We start from the raw sequence: 18954 nt of genomic DNA, 5'->3' as shown, positions 1-18954 counted from the left end.
GCGGCCACCCGGCGGGGGGCTCGCGGCTCCCGGCGACGGCGTCCCGCCCCCTCGGCAGCAAGCCTATTGGATGCCGCTCCCAGGCATCCGCCGTCCGGCTTGGACGTCGATTGGTAGTCGGCACCGTCCGTCACGGATGCTCACCGCCCACCTCTGAGGCTGCCCTTTCCGATTGGCTCCGCGAAGAGCACACGCCCGCGGAACGACTGGCTCGGGCCACGTGAGCGGGCCGCCCTCGGGCGAATCCTCCCTTGACCTCCACGGGAATTGGAAGGAGCGGCTCGGGAAGGGCGACCCCGGCGGAACGGGCGGCGCCCGCGGGCTGAGGCCCTCCGGCCGCAGCTCGGCGGGGAGGAGCGGGCCCGCTCCACAAAGCATGCCGGCGGCCTCCCCTGGCGCCGGGACCGACGCTCCCCGCCCTCCATTCGGCGCACGTTAACGGTCACGTCCTCGGTGCCGCGTGTGGAGCGGCCGAGCCGAGCTGACGCGGGCCGCTCGTTGGAGCGGCTGCCTCCGCTCCCACTGCCGGATCCCGTGGCGCAGACGCATCTATTTTTATCGCCCCCGCCAGCAACTGTAATTTTACGCTTGAAGACGACCGGTGAACGCATCGAGTAGTGTGAAGGAATACGGATCCATTCACAGAGCTCCCGAGAACACCCCCAGCGCGCACTGACTCATCACAGCTACAGGCGGCCCGCTCCGCAGGAAATCCCAACCGCGCTCCGCTACCGGGCAGCTTCGTGCCCGCGGTCGTGTCAAAGGAAACCTGCCGCCCCCACTGCTAACATCTGCGCACTACTCCCAATTTTTTTTTTTAATTTTTTTTTTTTTTTTGCGGAGATCTGCTTACATCTGTACAGATTCCTTTTGAAATATTTTAAATTAAACATGAAATCTCCCTTCTGTACGACTTGTCTACCACCTCTCACTTCACAACTCAAATACACAGGCTGCAGAACACTGAGTAAGATACTCAGTTGTAGACAGCCTAAGCTGTAAACTAGAGAATCATGTTTTTGTAGTTTATCCTTGACTAGCATGGGGTATGGAAGCCTCAGGAAGGTTGCTAACAATACTTATCAATCAGCTGCTTCTCATGAAGGAAGATAAAAACAGCTTCTCGATAACCAATGCTCATCTCTGAAACTAGCCTATAAACTTCAGTAAAGACAAAATTCCAAAAGCCTAAGGTTGCCTTCCTATTGCTTTGCATCCCATACAGCTTCTAGTTGATTTGAACAGCTAATAGGAAAGTCAGATCTGCTTTTTTCCTTCCCCTTTCTTTCCTCCACCCTCAAGGAAAAAAAAGCACCAAAACACCCCCCACCCTTGTTTGGAAAACCACGGAGAAATGTAATGCTCCTGTTCTTACAGAATCCATGTTGTAGTGTTGCATGTGCTCCTGTGGAGGTCCTGTTTTGGACTACTGGTTTCTTCCACTTTACCAGCAGAAAGAAGGGTTTTGGCAATACTCTCAAAGTTATAAGAATTCATTTGTAAAGCATGCTAGCTATACTATTGCACTGGTACTTAATCTTTCTAGCCTGAGGATATCCGTTACAATAAATTGTGTGTGTTTGTTTTTTAATACAGTGGAAGGTTTATTTATGGGTTGATAAATACAATATCCAGTCTCACTGGGACAATAAGGCACAACTGTAGGTTACAACTATACAGCCAGAATAGGAGAGCAACACTTTAAAGCAGATCACAATGCGTACAACTTCAAAAAAAAAAAAAAAAACCAACCAAAAAACAACCTACTTCATTAACATTATTACAATCCTATTTTACATGACAGTCAAAACATTTTTCCTCATACAGAGGTTTTTAATTTGTTTCTAGACTTGTGCTGCGCACTGCAAAACAAAGGATAGCATTTTATTCTGCAATTCCTTAATTTAAAACAAACCAGAAATCCTTCAGAGACCTGCATGTTATTTTACAGAAGTAAATGAGTCAAGGAACAAAGAAAATAAAACGAATATTTGAGGGTAGTTTGAGACTGGCAGTATTTATAGAAATATAAACAAATGACAAAGAAGCAGTTGTAACACTGATTCTTCAATAAAGAAGCTCCTAGGGCTTTTTGGTTTTACTGTAAGGTCTTCCCAGACCATAGGCTGCTCCAGCTGAACTAGGTGAGATCATTTGCCAATCTAACCACAGAAGAGTGTGCTGCTGTTGAACCTTCAATATTTCCAACATCTTGATTTGATTGGGAGTAAATATATTAACTGTATTAAATGAAAGATAAATGAAAGCATAATTATCTTATACTTGCAGAGAGATTTATGTAGGAATATATTCTGAAATATCACTAGTAGTACTCAAAATATGTACTTCCAAGCAATATTTGCATGCCCAACCTTCCATAAACACACCTAGTACAATCAACACAAATCTAAAAGACCAGGACTTCCATACTGAAAAGTGCAAATAACTACTAGTGTCCAGGTCACTAGAATTAAGAAAAAAAAAATCAGTAATGCTCCAAGACACTTATCAGGGCAGTGACAGAAAGACAAATCCCAGTTTTTGGCATGAATAGTTTTCTTGCATTATGTATGCTGGTAAACAAGTTTATACCTTCAGAAGCAAAGCCACCCGAATGGGAAGAGGCATCTTAGAGTAAAGCAACCTGGAAACGGTACTTCATGTTTCACCTGACTTCATGTCAAGTTTGGAAGCTACTCATAGGAAAGAAATATTCCTGCAGCAAATGCAGAAACTATTTAAGTGACTTAGTGCAGAGTTCCTATTTCCTTTGAGGACACCATTGTCCATCTCCACCACACATTCTCTTACTGTGCCTATTCTCCTACTGTGAATCAATCCCCAAAAGAAAGTCTCCACACCATACCTCTGGACTGTTACCATGCATTCTGTGCTAGTTTGCAATGACACCATAAGAACTATATCATCTTTTTGTAGAAGTCAAGATTTGAAAGCAGGGAAGAAAAAAAATAAAGAGCCAACTAAGGAAGAAAGAGATAGCTATGATGTGAAGCCACTACTGGAAATGAAGGTGAACAATTATCACTGCACTTAGTATTTGAGTAGATACTCATCTTCAAGAAGCGTTTCAGATGGCATTTCTGTGGCATTTTCCTTTTTCCATTCTCAGATTCAGAACTCAGAAGAATCAGTTTGTAGATTAAACTGCAGTACACCAAAAGGAGAAACATTTACTCATAACGCAAAAGGAGACAAGGGAAGAAGTAAAAATTAAAAATGGAAGGATTTTTTTTTAATGCTCCTTTCCAAGTTCCATGGCAGCTATTTCTCTTAGTTCCTGATGCACAGGGAATGTTCACATTGGTAGAACAAATCAGTGAAGGGTTGAAGATGTATTTTGTATGCACCAGTAACAATGCTTTTGGGGAAGGTGGCAAGGAAATAATGAAGTTCTATTCATTTTATAGTAAGGGTGGAAAGGAATAGGTTCTCCATCCATCAGTGAAGAAAACGAATACTCATTTTCTGCTCTACATCCACCTTCTCCAAAACCTGCAATAAGATCCAGAAACAGTTATTTTAGTTAATTTACACAAGATATTTCTTTCTTGCAAGTAAAAAGGACATGGGCAGGAACATAGAGCATCTTCAATTTGGCATGACATTCATCTAGAGACTGCTGTGTTTTGTTCTGGAAAGAAACTCCAGCCATTTAAATCTGAAGAAGGATGTCAACTAAAATACAACTGATGCAGGTTGCCAGTAGTCCAGAAAGGGCTGAGCTATTCTCAAAAGTAGATGGTACAAGAATGCATGGCGAGGAAACAATGGACTCGAAGAAGAGACACAAGCAGTTGAACTAAAAGACCACAGCAGACCATTTTAAAGCTGAATTTAGAGTAATTTAAGTTCTAAGAGATTCCTGGATATCATTTAGTTCAGCTTTCTCAGTGCGTAAAGCAGGGCCAGCTAGATTAAGTCATTGAAGGTCTCACCCAGTTGAGTTTTAAATTTCTCAAAGGAAGAGGGGTTCTGTATCTCTAGCACCTGATCCTACTAAGAATTTCCCACATTGCATTTTGTTTATGCTGCCTCATCTCATCTTTGTCCATACATCCAGGATGTGTCTGATTCCTATCATCAATCCCATCCCACTACGTTAAAATTGTTACTTGGAGGACCACTTTTTTCTGCTGACTACATAATGGCTCCTTACTGCTAGCTATGCCTGCAACCATCAGGAGATGCAATTAACAGGACTACAGCTAGGAGTCTGTATGTTAGTATATAATTGGTTGTGTAACAGAAAATATAAAGTGAAATTGGACCAACACAACTATACAGAATTACTTTGTTGTTACTGCTAGTCAGGCTATTTGTGTAGAAAGAAGCATTTATAATAATATTACATTGTTTGCTGCATTGCAAATCTCTATTGCCTCATTATGAGCTGGTTTCGGGAGTATATTGTTATCTCATTTTTAAGCTCTTGTCACTATTTCATTAACACCTTATTCTACAAGATACGTTTAGGATCAGATGCCTGAAGTAGTCTTCTCATGAGATGAAAATTCTGCAGTATGTTCAGTGCTATAGCTTACACGAGAGAAACATGGACTAATTATTTGCACCCTAAGAGAACAGCTTAAAAAACATCTGTCCTAATAAGCCAAATGCAAGCAGAAGAAATACTTCAACAACTTATTTTTCCCATCTGCATTTAAGTCTGAACGATCTGTCTGTTTACTAAGCAGCTGCATTTACTTGCGTCAAATATGTAATTTACCAACCTTTACAAACTCTGCAAAGGAGATGGCACAATCCCCATCTTGATCAGCTTCCTGGATTGTCCTGTCAGCAATGCTGCCAAGCTGCTCATCTGAGATGTTGACACCAACCATCATCCGTAACACCTGTAACGTATGTAAGTCCTTAGATTATTATTTTTTTAATCATAGGTGGTATAAATACAAGTATTCTTAATATTATTTCTCATGCATGCTGTCTAGGTAATGACTTAGAAGAACAACTCAAAGATTTCCATGGAAATATTTCTGGACAGTTTGGGTAGTTTTTTTTTTTTATTATTACTGGTCCTTATACATAAAGGATTGCAGGAAAGAAAGCTTTCTTCTTCAGCCAGCTTTCTCACTAAGCAGCTGAATGACACAGAAGTAGTTAAAAAAAAAAAAAAAAAAAAAAAAACAACTTCTGAAACTAGAAAAGAATAACATTTTGTTCCAATGCTTCTAATTTTTCCCACAAAATGTATGAATACTTGATTTGAACATCTACCCTTCAAAATGCTTCCTACAGGAATTTTTTAAGTATATGCACAAGTGATAGCAGCCATTACCCCCTAACATTTAGTAAAGCATCTTCTGCACAGATTGAAAGTGGGCAGTTTCAGTCAAAATCAAAACCTTGTCTTACATCAAGAACCGCAAATTGCCATGTCTACCTCCCAGGATTAGCAGTATGTAATTACTCCTAGCTTAAGCCTAGCTTAAATGCATACAGCCACTGATGAACTTTGATTATCTTTGCTGGTCTTTGCTGCAGTTTCACAGTTTTATTCTAGTTAGAGAGTACAATGACAACCAGAAGAATGACTGCATTCACCCTTAGCAGTGTCCCCTATGAAGTCATGTTAGAAAGTTGCAGAAGACAGCTCTTAAGAGACTTAGTGTATTTGTTGGATTTTTAAGCATCTCTATCGATAAGACCTTCCTTTTAGGAATCATTTCCAGTAAGATCTCATTTAGCCTAACACTGTAGTTTAAAACTAAATCTAGAATCCCTGGTTTCTATCAAACCAATGGTTTGATCAAACAATCTGGGCTACCAAATGAGATTGAGGCTTCATATATCTAAAGCTTTAAACCAGAGATAACAAATAACCACAAATTCCTGCAAGAATTCCATCAAGACTGTTACCAACACCCCTCTTCATTCTAAATGGTGTGAAATGACACATGATGGAATAGTCTGAAGTACCTGAAGAAGCTCATCCCTGGAAATCTTGTCGTCTTTGTCTAGATCATATAACCGAAAAGCAACTGCAGGGAGAGAAAAAGAGCACTGAATTCAAGTGCCATTGTTTTTCTTCCTGACAACTACCTATAAAAATAATAACAACTCATCACAAATCATTTTAAGATAACTCATGTAGAATTTTGACTCCACACAATTCATGTTCAGTTCCATAGGTTATTACCACATTTTTGCTGAGAAGTGAGGAACATTAAGTACACACGTAAGTACTCAAAGTTACAGAAGCATTCTACTTGCAGAGTTAATTCTTCAAAGCCCTTAATCACAGTGGCTCTAAGATGTATTCACTGCTTTGACTTCAGAGCCAGCCATTTTTACAATTGTCCATTACCTTCCACTATACTCTTGCTGAGATTTACAACAACTTTTAAGTGCTCTGGGAAGCACTGCCTAGTGCATTCAGTAAGCACTATATTACACAGAAGACTGGAGAAAGAAATAGAAAAGCCCATTTGTGCACAAAACATGGCTTCTTAATATGATATAACCATTGCAAACCATTTTTAAACATTTCCTAAATGTTTTGTAACAAAAGACATATGAACTTAAGATTCAAACAATTCTATCAAATCTTATACAAATATAGGTTGACTACTGATATTCTGGACAGGTAAGATTGCAAGTTCATTTTAAAAAAAATCAGGTTATTATAGGGTATCATTCCACAGGGAAAGACTGGGTAGAAGACGCTAAACCCCTTTGCTCTCTTCTCAGAGAGAGAAAAGAATCTGAACTGCTTCTAACAGAAGGTCCCTATTTCTTACAGTGGAGCTTGTTACTTCGGCTGTTCAGTGGTTCTGGTCCATTCTGGTCTTTGCTCTTTTCATTATCTTCTATGGGCCGGAAGTGGGCTAGCGTCCTCATGAATCCACGGAAATTCACTTGGTCCTCCCTGCCACAAGCATTTTAGCCAGTCAGCTTCAGCATAGTTCATACAGGTTTTTTATTTCAATAAAGAACAGTAAAAATGTCTCAGTTGTCCATACCATGGAAATTCTTAATTCCTATCTATCCAGGGTTTAGCAACCTGTGATCAAAGGCAGCTCTTGTGTGATATACAAGGGAAAAAACCTGCAAGAAGTCTTGTTACGGACTACTCCCCTCTTTGCCCACAAGCAGTGTTTAAATTCAAGCTTTCACCTTTTACCTTTGCCTAAGTTATCCTGCAACTACACCCAAGTCTAGCAGTATGTCTTGCTGATCTGAATCCTGGCCTTCAATACTGGAAATCTGCCTCTTTGGACTCATGCTGCAAGTGTCATAAGCTACACCTTAAATATGACGCAAATTAAAAAACAGAAGTTGATCTGTTAACTAAGGCACACTTAGAAGGCAAAAAAAGCAAAGAAAAAAATTAATTAGTTAACTGCAATGCTACTTCACCTGAAGTATTACTGCTACAAGTTTGCTTTAAGAATCAAAGTCCACACCTTTGACCTTCCTCAAAAGCAGGATAGCAAGAAGAACAGACAATAGTGACGTGCAGGCAAATCTTGTCACTGAATAAAGCATACAAAACTTTCTCAAAAGAGACAAGTGTCTCTTATTATGTAATGAAAGCATACAGAGGAAGCAACATAGCAACGTCACTATGAGAAGTTTGAGATGTTGAGTTATCACCAAATTCAAATTCTGTGCTTTAATCATCATTTCATTCCTATTAGAAGTAGGAATGTACTGACAAACTGTACATTTTGTGACTATTCACAAGTCCAGGCAGTTGGAACTCACCCTTCTGAAAAAAAGGCATTGATAATTCGGTCTCCCAGAGGATTGATGGCAAGCTCCGGAATCCGCTGGAAGTCTTCACGGCTAAGTGAGGTAAGAACACAACAAGCCTGTATAAACAAGTCCGCAAGTCACAGGAGAAATAACTGCTTAAGAAGAATTGAGATGCTAACACTATCTGTGCTAGAAGCATCCCTAGAAACGGTGCTCACTAGTTTTCAATTTAAGGAAGGAAAGCTTCTGAAATGGTTTTGAAGGAAAAGTAAACTTCTTAAACTATGTGTTTTGGAGCTACATCTGGCAATGATTTCTCCAGACTAGCTCACTCCAGATTCTAGGTCAATATCATGCTATGCTCCTCCACATATACTTGCAGGTGATCTGCACTGTTCAGTTTCATGAAAGAACTTCCTACATGATGAATGCTAAATTTCATATTTTTATCTCCCACTAAGAAGCACTTCTATTTTAAAACAGTAAGTTCACTCCTAGCTTGTGTACTAGATGCTGCTTCACCAGTTCATTGCCAAGATTCACTGCTCTTGCCAGCCTTCTCCTTTCTACTCGTGATTATATATATAGGCACATGCTAGAATAAGCATAGCTACACTTATTGTTAGAACTTTTTTTCTGCCAAAGAAAAAGACAAAAGCTATGCTGATCTAAAGTAATTCCTTCATGCCAGTATGATCATGAAAACAGTGTCCATTTTATTATTAAAATCGCCTGGATAATTTTTCTTCCAGCCTAACAATATCTCCTTGACAGGAAAGTGGGATAATCCTGTCATTGCCAAGGCAGGCACACTAAGCAACTCTTTGTAAATACCTCCAGAAACAAAGTTTTTTTCAATATAATAGAGCGCAGCAGTTCATTGGTATAAGATATATTTCATGGTCATCTGGGCTTTAAAGTACAATAATAATAAAATATAACAACAGCAATTATAATGTTAATATTGTACATTATTATGTACAATAATAATATAGCCACCATATTAAGGCTACAAAAACCAAACAAAACCCACAAAACCAGCCCCCGTAATCCCAGACTCTTCTGTCCACATACATAACAGTTACTGCCTGATCTCTAGAAATATTGGCTGCTCCCTTGAAGTCAAATGCAACCCTGCTATTTCTGACTTTTGAGTCAAACTTTCAAACTCAGTCATTCAGAACCTGCTACTTTTAAAATCCACTCTCTCAAAAATGAATCAGCAATAAGTTTGCACTAAAGAATCTGGCAGAGGAAAGCAAAGGAGAACAAACCTATTTAAGCACACTGGCCTTTGGAATAACGGTGCAGTCTTAAAGACAGGAGGAAAAATGTCTGAGAAAGATCAAGCAAGATGTTCTGACTGTAAATGAACTCTGAAGTATTCCTAGTACTTAGTTACACCACTGCACAGTTAGCCCCAATTATAGCACATCTGTTACAACATGGCTAAAACTGTTTGACCTTCTAATAGAATGACCTGATCATATTTTTAAACCTACATCTACTCTGACCAGGTCTGAATTATTTTTAATTGGCAAAGTCACCATCTGCATAACACAATCAACTTGTTACCCTACCCTCCAGGACTGCTACCTTTTCAAGCTATAGCTGAAGGGCAGAGCATGCATTAATGACTCAGGTACGAAAAGCGGTGATGTGGAAAACATGCACGCTAGAAGCAACACTTTAGTAACATAACTTCAACGCTAGCATTTAGGATCTAAAAGCAGCAACTGCTCTCAGATTCCGTTCAAGGCAAAAATCTTAACATTTCAAGGTTTTCTACTTGTATATCACTATTTCTTAGTATCAAGCCTCAGTTAACACTCAGCATTCCAACTTCCAGTTCTACTTTATAGCAGGAGATTAACAATTAACCACAAATAATTCCCCAGGTTTCAAACCTATTTGTCCTGTCATTATCAGGATTGCAGCAGACCATTTTTGCTTGTTAAGAGCGCATTACTGAGTGAGTGTTACAATTGAAATGGCTCTCATGGCCATAAAAGTAAATTAATGCATGATGCAAGTTATTCTCCACTTCATAAAGGAAAACTTCCTGCAGTCATTTGGGGCCAACTTCACGTGGCTGAGGCTGGAACTTGTAGGAAAATCAGATGCCCTCTGCTTCTTCTGTTTTAGTAACATAGCAACAGGCACTTCTAACATGGTTATTTCCAGGGCTAGGCTTCAACTAAACCCTTGCTTAAACATAACATGCAAAGCAACCTTTAACTGCATGTTATTGTGGAGACCGGATGTTTTATTTGTATTCCAGAGCATTCACAGATTGCAGCAAGGAATTTCTCAATTTTAAGACTGGACTCTATTTTCCTCCCATTATTTCTGGCTGTCCACCCTTTTACTTCAAAATGAGTGAGTGAAACAAAGTAAAACAGTACATTTAACATGAGGGATGGAAAAAAGGGGAAGATGTCCACAGAGTGAAGACAGTAAGAAATATTTAAAGCTTCTAAAAAAAATTTAAAAAGGATATAATTCGAAGTAGAGTAAACAGCACCATGGTCAGATTTCACAGGTTACTACTGAAAAGACATTTTATTGTTCTCTTCCCCCGTCAACATCAGCTTTAACATTTGTCAGTCTGTCTGATGGTCTAACGCACCTCATTAACAAAAAGGAAAGTTCCTCACTTTTTCTTCTCCATTCTCTCAATTATCTTTGATTAATTAGACTAATTTTTGAACAGCTTCTCTTTGCAAATACCACCACAGCTGACAAAGATGTGCCAAGAACATGGAGAAGTGATACAGAAAGAACGACCACCCTCCTCTTTCAACAGCCATGTCAGCCATCTCATCTAACTTCATCCTTACACACAGTTTATAAAAGTTTAAAAATGGTTTCTTAAATGGGGAATAATTGCTTTATAAACATTAGGAAAAGAATGCCAAAATAACTAGAAGAAAAGCAACAGAAAGCAATATAAAATAAATGAATGGACAGTCAAGGACAGAAGCATGAACTATTATAGTAACCCATCATTCACCAACCCAAATCCATACGCTGCCTGTTTTGTCAGTTTTAGACAAAGCTAGAAATCCTTCACATTTTCTTAAGCAAAGGCAAAGAATTCCATACTCGGAGAGTTAGCTTGTACACTGTTGTTAATGCATGCACTATCAGTTGGAACTATTAAGAACAAGCCTAGAACTTTCTCAGTCTGAGCTGATTGAACTTGCTGACAAAAGTCAGCAGATGGCCCTGATAGTTCATTACCCTTCTCCCAGCACCAAAGGCTTTCTAAAAGTTCTCCAAGAGACAGTCTTGTGAACAGCATTTTTAAGTGCAGAATTTGCACAAATAGCACAGTATGTCTGCTCTACCATCAGCTTTCAGAACACTTGCCTACCATCCTTCACAACTCACCAGGCTAAACCGATCGCTGTACAGCAAAAAAATACTTTTGAAGTGTTTAACATGTCATTTCCCAGTGCAGAAGTTGCCGCTATACAAGAGGCTCCTAGACACAATATTGAAATAAAAGACAACAAGAACAGTTACCCTGGCTTTTACAACCTGTTTTCATTCATATGGCACAAGTCAGTTTGGCAATTTTGTTTAAGAAAATGAAAGAAATACCATGTTTTCTCTACACTTCTAAAGAACTGATAGCATTCACCAGTTGCTGCAATTCTAAGCAGAAGATAAAGAGGGGGAAAACAAACAACATTCCATAAAATTATCTGATGACAGTAAGCACAGTATCTTCTTGCTTACCCAGAAGAAGTTATTAGATCAGTATTTCAGAAGCCATGCTTTCTAAGCTTCTGATCCACTACCCCCAGCACTGTTTTTCAGGAAATACTTTTCCTTTACTTAAACTTAATGACTGCTTCCACATATTGTGAGTGCCATAACAGGTTTCAAAATTTGAATGCCACTTTAACACAGCCATGGCTGGATACGGCCGCGCTCAGAGGCCAAGAATGCAAGTTCACAGAACAGTTTGCACACTTGAGGATTTTTCCAAATGAACTTCATTTCCTTTTCCAAGTATCACATGGTTATCAACAAAGACAGTAAAACATCTCCTGATATTTAACCCTATGAAACCAACCAGGTTGCCCAAGGAGGATGTGAATGCCCCATCACTGGAGGCATCCAAGTCCAAGCTGGATGTGGCCCTGGGCAGCCTGGTGTAGTTGTTGGCAACCCTGCACACAGCACAGGGGTTGAAACTAGATGATCATTGTGGCTCTTTTCAACTCAGGCTATTCTATGTTTCTAACTACTAAGCAATATGCATCTTCCATAGAATATATGACTAACTATTCCTCTTACACAAATCAAATATGGTCACTGTGAAGTTTATGAAACTTTAAATTCATCTATTGAATCCTTAAAAATTGAAGGGAGGAACTGAGAAAGCACGTGCATCCAGGTTCCAATTACGCTGGACTGTTGTGGATACAACCATCTTTAACCAGCAAAGACAAAATCCACACGCAGACTCTGAAGATGCTGTTAGTATTCACTTCAAGTAACTCAATTGAGACATCAGTAGTATTTTTACCTATAGATCATCAGCTAGTCTGTTAGTCACAACAGCCAGAGTTACAATTTATGATACATCAGGTTCAGTGACAGGACAGGTTTAAGCAGCTCCCGCCCATCCCGTGTCAAGACAATTGTTTCCACCCCCACACTCCATCTTGCCATCCCTTCAGCTATGCCAGTCCATGTACTTACAGTACAACCACAGTTCAAATGACAGGCTAAAAACATCTACACAAACCAAATGGGAATTAAGTGTACTTTTAACACTGATCAAAACTGATCACTTAGACATGTTTACACAACAGGACAGCACAACTTAAATGTTAACTGAGAAGTCGGCAATTTGTGGCACCCAAAGGAATTGCATGAGTCATGGAAGTAAATGGCAGGAAGTAGTGTTATGTGTGGACAGGTTTATAGAAAGGTCTAACTTTATAGGCCATTCTACAGCCACACTTTACAAGATCAGATCATGGAAAAAACCCAGGTGATTGCTGAATCAGTGTTTACTGGGTTTGGGAGCAATGGAATAGCTATGAAGAAAATGAATCCCATTCCCACCAGACCAGTACACTATGTTAGGAGGTCTTTCCTCTTCCCGCTCTGTCCTGCATCATCTCAAGCTTCTGCACTGGTTCCAGCATATGTGGCTACACAGTGATGTGAAGCAAAACCTGTCTGTAAACAGGTTAGATTCCCTTTTTTGTTCATTCTTTCGGCAAGTTTTCAGAAATGTACATTAGCTTCCAAAGATGAGCCTTGAACACCAAAATCAACACAGAAAAGCAAGAGACTTCCAGCAAGAGACTACAGCCTTAGACCAGTTTATGTTGGTTGCAAAACTGCAGTTCTGGCATGTTCAGTCATGACCAGCTCATCTGTTAGATGTCTGTAGGCATCATCAATAGAACAGTAAACAGTCAAGTATAATAAGAGTTTATAATTAGTCCAGTAAATAAAGAGCAAAACAGTAACATGTTATACAATAACCAGATAGTGCTTTCCAGCAGTTTCAGTGCATCAAAGTTAAAAATATTTTGCAGATGAGATTTAAGCTTCATTTTTATTTAACTGTCTATTAGGCTTACGTGATAGGTTTTGGTAGCAAGGGACTCTATCAGCAGAGCACAGCAGCTGCCTCATGTTAGCTGAGAGCCAGCTCCAACCAGCTCAAAAAAGCACCTATCAAAGGCCAAATCTAAGCCAGCGTGCAACACTGTTTACAGCTGTGAGAGCATATTTAAGACCAGGGAAACAACACTGCACAACAGCTGGGAGAGAGGGGTGATAAAATGTGAGAAACAAGACAAGCTTGTTTCATCACATTTTCTCTCCCAATTCTGTTGAGGAAAGGGAGTGAGAAAACAGTAAAGTACAGCAGAGCCACCAACTAGCGTGAAACCACTACAAACTGCAGCTAACCAGCTCACTTCTGTGCAGCATTGGAACATCTTGCACATTTTCCGTTAGCTACTACTAGAAAGAAAGACTCAAGTGAGTACTTATTCAGTCACAGTGACTTAGTTCCAGCACTTTCATGTTATTTTTGAGCATACTAACAGACATGGTTGTTGTTAAAGACATGGGGCATCGTATACACTTAGAAGTTCTTGCTCTCAAAATATCTTTCTCTTGAAAACCAGGATAAGGATAACCTAGTGGAACAATTCTTTTAATAATTACCTATAAACTAGAGGCAGCTTGTAGTATAAGAAGCGACAATTAAAAAATATGGTTAACATTTCTAAACATGTGTTGTTAAATCCTCAGTATCAACTGAGCTTTCCTGTATTAATTACTACAAACCTTCAGCTCTATGGTAAAGAGAATTGTTATTGAGAGTACCTTTACTCAGTCCAGCAATCAGATTTCTTTCATAAAAGAAGTTTGAAATTCCATGCAGACACTATGTATGAAGGAACCTGTTATAACAGCCTCAGTGATTCACTACATGAGAAAAATATGCACACATCCCGCAACAGCAAGCCACCGTTAAAGACATTTCAACAGCAAGAGACAAATTAGTGTCAGTACCTACCTAAGAGTGCCATTTTCTCCTTTGTCTAGGCTGGTGAAGCGACTATACAAGCGAGTGATTTGACTGTGGGAGACTGAAGAAAGAAAAAAAAAAGAGCACATCAGTGATTCCCTGCAGGAGCACACCACACTGCACCAAACTGCACTGCCAAGAGATCTGAATCACAGTTCCAGTGTTTCTTTTATTGCTGGAAATTTTCTCAACAGCCTTCACCAGTCTTCTCCATGTCATTCGAGACACTGTAGACCTTTCTTGTAGCATCTTTACTTCTTTTCTTTGTCTCTACTCCTGTTGGTTTCTTTCCTCCCACCTTTAGGTGGGAAATGTATTGCTCCTCCACCTCTAGAAAAATGACTAGTCTTGATACCTGATCACTTTTTGTTCGTTACAGGATTGTCTGAATCTAAACAGTTTATTCATTTTGTGGTTCAAAGCATGCTGCAGGCTTCTAGAACAGTGAATTCAAAACTGAAAAGTCAACTTCTAAACAAGTTCAAGAGTGAGCTGAAAAAGCAAGTGGAAAGAAAAAAATTACTTCAGACTAAATCTGCAATTTACAAGAGTTATTCCAAGGCCACTTACTAAATTTAGCACAATGGTATCAACATTATCAAAATACTAGGCATTTCAAAGGTACCAGACATCCAGCACCTTAGGGGAGTCCACGGTCAGAACATCTATCTAGAATATTAATTCTGTAAAACTGAAAGAATATTTGACAGAATATGTTGGCTTCTCAGAGCCCCCTCACAACAAGTTAGTGAATACATGAAATAAGACTGAATTGGGCTGTAATGTTTGCTCAGTAAAGGTGTGATTACATCCAGTGTTGAACTAGCACATACTGCAATGTTTGGATTGAATTGTTTTAAAAGCCTTCACCAGCCCACATACAAAATTTATTTGGGAACAGGTTGCACAGCACTTGTCTGATCTGTAACAACTGAAGTAAAATTATTTTTATCGGGTCTGTTCTTTTCCAGCCTATTTGTTTAGGTTCACCTGCTCCCTCTTCTAGGATGACCTGCCAACAACTGTTCTTTTTCATGTCTCCTAAGCAACCTTCATTCTTTGCACTGGGTTGGGCAACTTGCTCAGTTCCACATAAGGCAACTTCTCTCCCATCAAACAGGGCAGCTTGCTCAAGTTCAAGTTAAGCAACACATACAGCAAGTAAATAATGCTATTTTCAAGACTTCCAGCATCTGCACTTTCTTCTTTTAGATACCATACATGCAATCATAACAACGGATTATGAAGTGAGTACCCTGGGGTTACAACTTTGGTAAAAAAACTTTCAACTCCTCCATCTCTCATTTTCAAGTCAGTGTACCCAACTCCATTTTTGGAACACCTCCACAACAGAATATGATGAGTTGGCACATATTGACAGGAGACAGCGTTTGTTGATATCATACTGGACAAACAGCATATCATAGCAGTATGACAAAGGAACTTGATTCAGATCCAGCACTGCACTCTTTCCTAATTTCCTATTTGACTCTCATCCTTCATGAAAGCTGCAGCATCGGACACTTTTCAAAGCTTCCTCAGGCAAAAGAATTCCCTGCTGACCTAAAGAAAACCAGAGCAAGGTTTGCAACTTACAACCGCTTCTTATAACCAAAAACTAAGACCTAAAGCTTCTTGTAACATGACTTTATCTATAATACTCATTAAGGCCCTTCTAGAAGTTTAAGTCAAATCAAGACTGTAGCTGTATCTTCTATTTTAATTTTGCTAATTAGAAAATTTTTAGCAACGAGATATGCTGAAACATGACCAAAACACTAGCACAAGATCATATAAACATACGATGTTTATCTATTTCCAAATACATCTCAAAAATGCAATATATACAGAGAAAAAAAAAAAAAAAATCAAACCTGGAAAAGCATTGCAGATTCACAGTTCATTTTTTTTTTTTTAAAGCATCTTTAACAGTGACACTACCTTTATTCTATGATATATGAAAATATATTTCCTAAGCACATAAATAACCATAAGAAAATCCATCACCTCTTACTACTTAAATAATTCTCTTAAATCCTCATATAAATGCTAGCTTATTATTAATCCTTACATGAACAGCTTCAAAGCATGGGAACAAAGAGTACGAACCAAAGGCTTTGAACACTGTTACATTCCAACGGCTTTCCAAAGAGCTTGCAAGAATGCTGACAAGCAACATCTTGGACATCCTATCTGTTTTTCTTAATAGTGATTACTGAAATGGCAAAGTACTTTTCTCTCAGATTGGAGATAATCTGCCAGCAAGCACAACTCTTAATGGGCACAGTAGTCTCCAGTTCCTGGGAGCACTGCCTTTGCAGATGTTTCTAAACTTACTGAGCTAGTGTTTCCCATCACGACATAAAGAAGTATGTAACACAGAACTTCCCTCTGAATTTAAAATTTCATTCAAGAGATTTTTAGTGTCACTGTACGGCTTGTGAAAGACCGTGCTTCAAGTTCCCACAAAGATATCGTTTCAGTCTGTACAACTAAGAAGCATTAACACATAGCTTATTACTAATATTAGTATTATCAGCTATGCGGTTTTGTGCTATATAAAATTCTATCACTGAACTCATTCCAATAAGTTAAATGTTAGATCTGCTCTTTTGTACTTAACTTCAGATGAACTAGAACAGGCATTTTCCTCAAGGAAGCCAAAATAGAATCATTCAGAGAACTTACCACATCAGTCCATCAGCGGCATGTAATACTGCCAAATTGTTTATTTCAAGAAGTCCCTTTCTCAAACTCTTTAACAACTGAAGTATCATTAGCATCAAGTTTCTAGCAAATGATCAGATAGCCTATTCAGTAATACTACTTCAGTATTCTTCCTGCAAACTTTGTTCCAAGTAACTTCACAGTCCTGTATTTCTCCTATCTTGTACCTCGCATAAGTATAGGTTCACCTGTGTGAAGCATGGAACAGTCCTACAGGTTGGTGGAATTTCCCATCCACCTACAGAAGTAGAAAAGGCAGAGGAAAATACATTCCTAGACTCCATTTACAGACTGAAGAGGGAAAAAAAAAATTGATGAAGTTCAAGAGGCACTTTATGACAGCTCACAAGCAAGCACAAATCAGAGAATATCAGTAATACTTGATTAACCAAATTGCATTTTACAACAGAAAACATAGAAATTAAGTAAATTCAAGCAATAGATTTTAAACCTTCTGATCACAAACCATTAACATGGGTATTTAAGTAAAGCATTTAGAGGGTAACTAGAGCTTGATGGGTTTATTGCTCAGAAGGTCATGCCTGTACAACCACCCCAATTTATTTAGCCATTCAAAAAATAAAACTGTAGGAATTAAACCCAATCAATAATAAATCAAGTACGAGAAGGAAAGAAAAGTAAATTTTCCCTTTTCTTAAACTTCCTGGAAGAGCATTCCAGATTTAGAGTTTGTTTTTTTTTTAAGAGCATATTAAATAGCAAGGCCACCTCCACACTATGGATTTTTGTGGTTAAAAAAGAATATAAATGCAGACTTTTACATTCCCACTTGTTTATCATAACCCTCCTGTACAAAGTTCATCTGACACAGGGAAAGGATCTCGGAAAGTATGTTAACTCACTCAGCTGTCCAATACATTGGCCAATACTATCTTAGTTCTCCTGTAGCCTTTTCTGGACCCACTCATTTCCCTGCCACAAATGAACTATTGCTTATGACATACATAAGACAACATTTCAGTAGAAAAAAAAGCAAAGTATTTTTACAGAGCAAGGAAAAACCAGCAAGCATGAACAGAGCAAGAATACTGTAAGAGACACTGATTTGACAAAGAAAAACCAGAATAAAAAGCAAAGAGCAGAGCAATACTACCTCTGCTCTGATTAGATGGAAAGCAGCATCACCATCATCCCTCACCCTAAGGGTGGAGAGGCAGTGGGGAAGCAATGGGTGCCCCATGGCTAGAGGGCCCAGAGACAGTGGGGAGAGCCCTGCACACGGCTCCGGGTTAAGAAACAGCTACACTCTGCTAATGGCTAACTAAAACAGAAATTTATTTTTTTCGTTACTGTTGTTCAACACAAGACTTCCACAAGTTATACTAGCTCCCCCATAGCCCCAATAGCCTTAGCTGTAGGAACACAACAACTAATGCTAGGGAGAAAAAAAAAAAAGTACTACAACAAGAGAGCAAAGGCCCCCGGCCCGCAGCTCTCAGCGGCCTCCACGGGCACTTCCCAGCCCACCCAGCCGGCAGCTCCGCGGCCTTCCCGTCCCTGTTCTATGAGCTGTGCGAGGAGCCCAGCACAACCGGCCCAGACACCTCTCGGCGGAGGACAACCGCTACCCACCGCTCCATACTCACAGCCTGTCTCCTTCTTGATCTCCTCAATCTCCTCGTCCCGGAGTAGTGTAGACGCCCGGGAACCCATAGCTGCAACCAAAGGCAGCGACAAGACCTCACCTCCCCCTGGACCTAACCCGACACGGTGCTCAGCAGCGCTGAGAAGCTAGGCGGCGGCGCGCCTCTTATGGCGCCGCTCCCGGCCCAGCCCCGCCGCCCGCCCCTCACCGCCTCGCGGCCGCGCGCATGCGCGCTCCGCACCCGCCGATCGGCCCGCGTCAGCGAGGTGAGCCGAGTCGGCCTACCGCTCCCAGCGTGCTGTGCGCGGGG

The 18954-nt window shown here is 39.9% G+C and overlaps 1 protein-coding gene across 1 annotated transcript; it reads right to left on the bottom strand.

Moving 5' to 3' along the window:
• Positions 1 to 1579: 1579 nt before the first annotated feature.
• On the bottom strand, positions 1580 to 18830 carry CHP1 (calcineurin like EF-hand protein 1). The gene is made up of 7 exons (XM_042814499.1): positions 18646 to 18830; positions 14300 to 14372; positions 7747 to 7827; positions 6780 to 6907; positions 5959 to 6020; positions 4752 to 4874; positions 1580 to 3513 (listed from the first exon to the last, which is right to left on the bottom strand). Exons 1-7 carry the CDS (start codon positions 18710 to 18712, stop codon positions 3460 to 3462), a joined length of 588 nt encoding a protein of 195 aa, XP_042670433.1. The 5' UTR covers positions 18713 to 18830; the 3' UTR covers positions 1580 to 3459.
• Between the last annotated feature and the right edge of the window lie 124 nt (positions 18831 to 18954).

Source organism: Centrocercus urophasianus, unplaced genomic scaffold (genome assembly GCF_019232065.1).
Source record: "Centrocercus urophasianus isolate 14NV4802_14NV808 unplaced genomic scaffold, USGS_Curo_1.0 seq_14, whole genome shotgun sequence".
Classification (NCBI taxonomy): Eukaryota; Metazoa; Chordata; class Aves; order Galliformes; family Phasianidae; genus Centrocercus; species Centrocercus urophasianus.
This window is presented reverse-complemented; position numbering and strand designations above follow the sequence as displayed.

Coding starts and splice junctions, on each gene's coding strand:
- CHP1 (XM_042814499.1), bottom strand. CDS start 18,712: ATGGGTTCCCGGGCGTCTACACTACTCCGGGACGAGGAGATTGAGGAG. Junction 4,875..5,958: donor CCAGGGATGAGCTTCTTCAG/GTACTTCAGACT, acceptor CATACGTTACAG/GTGTTACGGATGATGGTTGG. Junction 3,514..4,751: donor CCTTTGCAGAGTTTGTAAAG/GTTGGTAAATTA, acceptor ATCTTATTGCAG/GTTTTGGAGAAGGTGGATGT.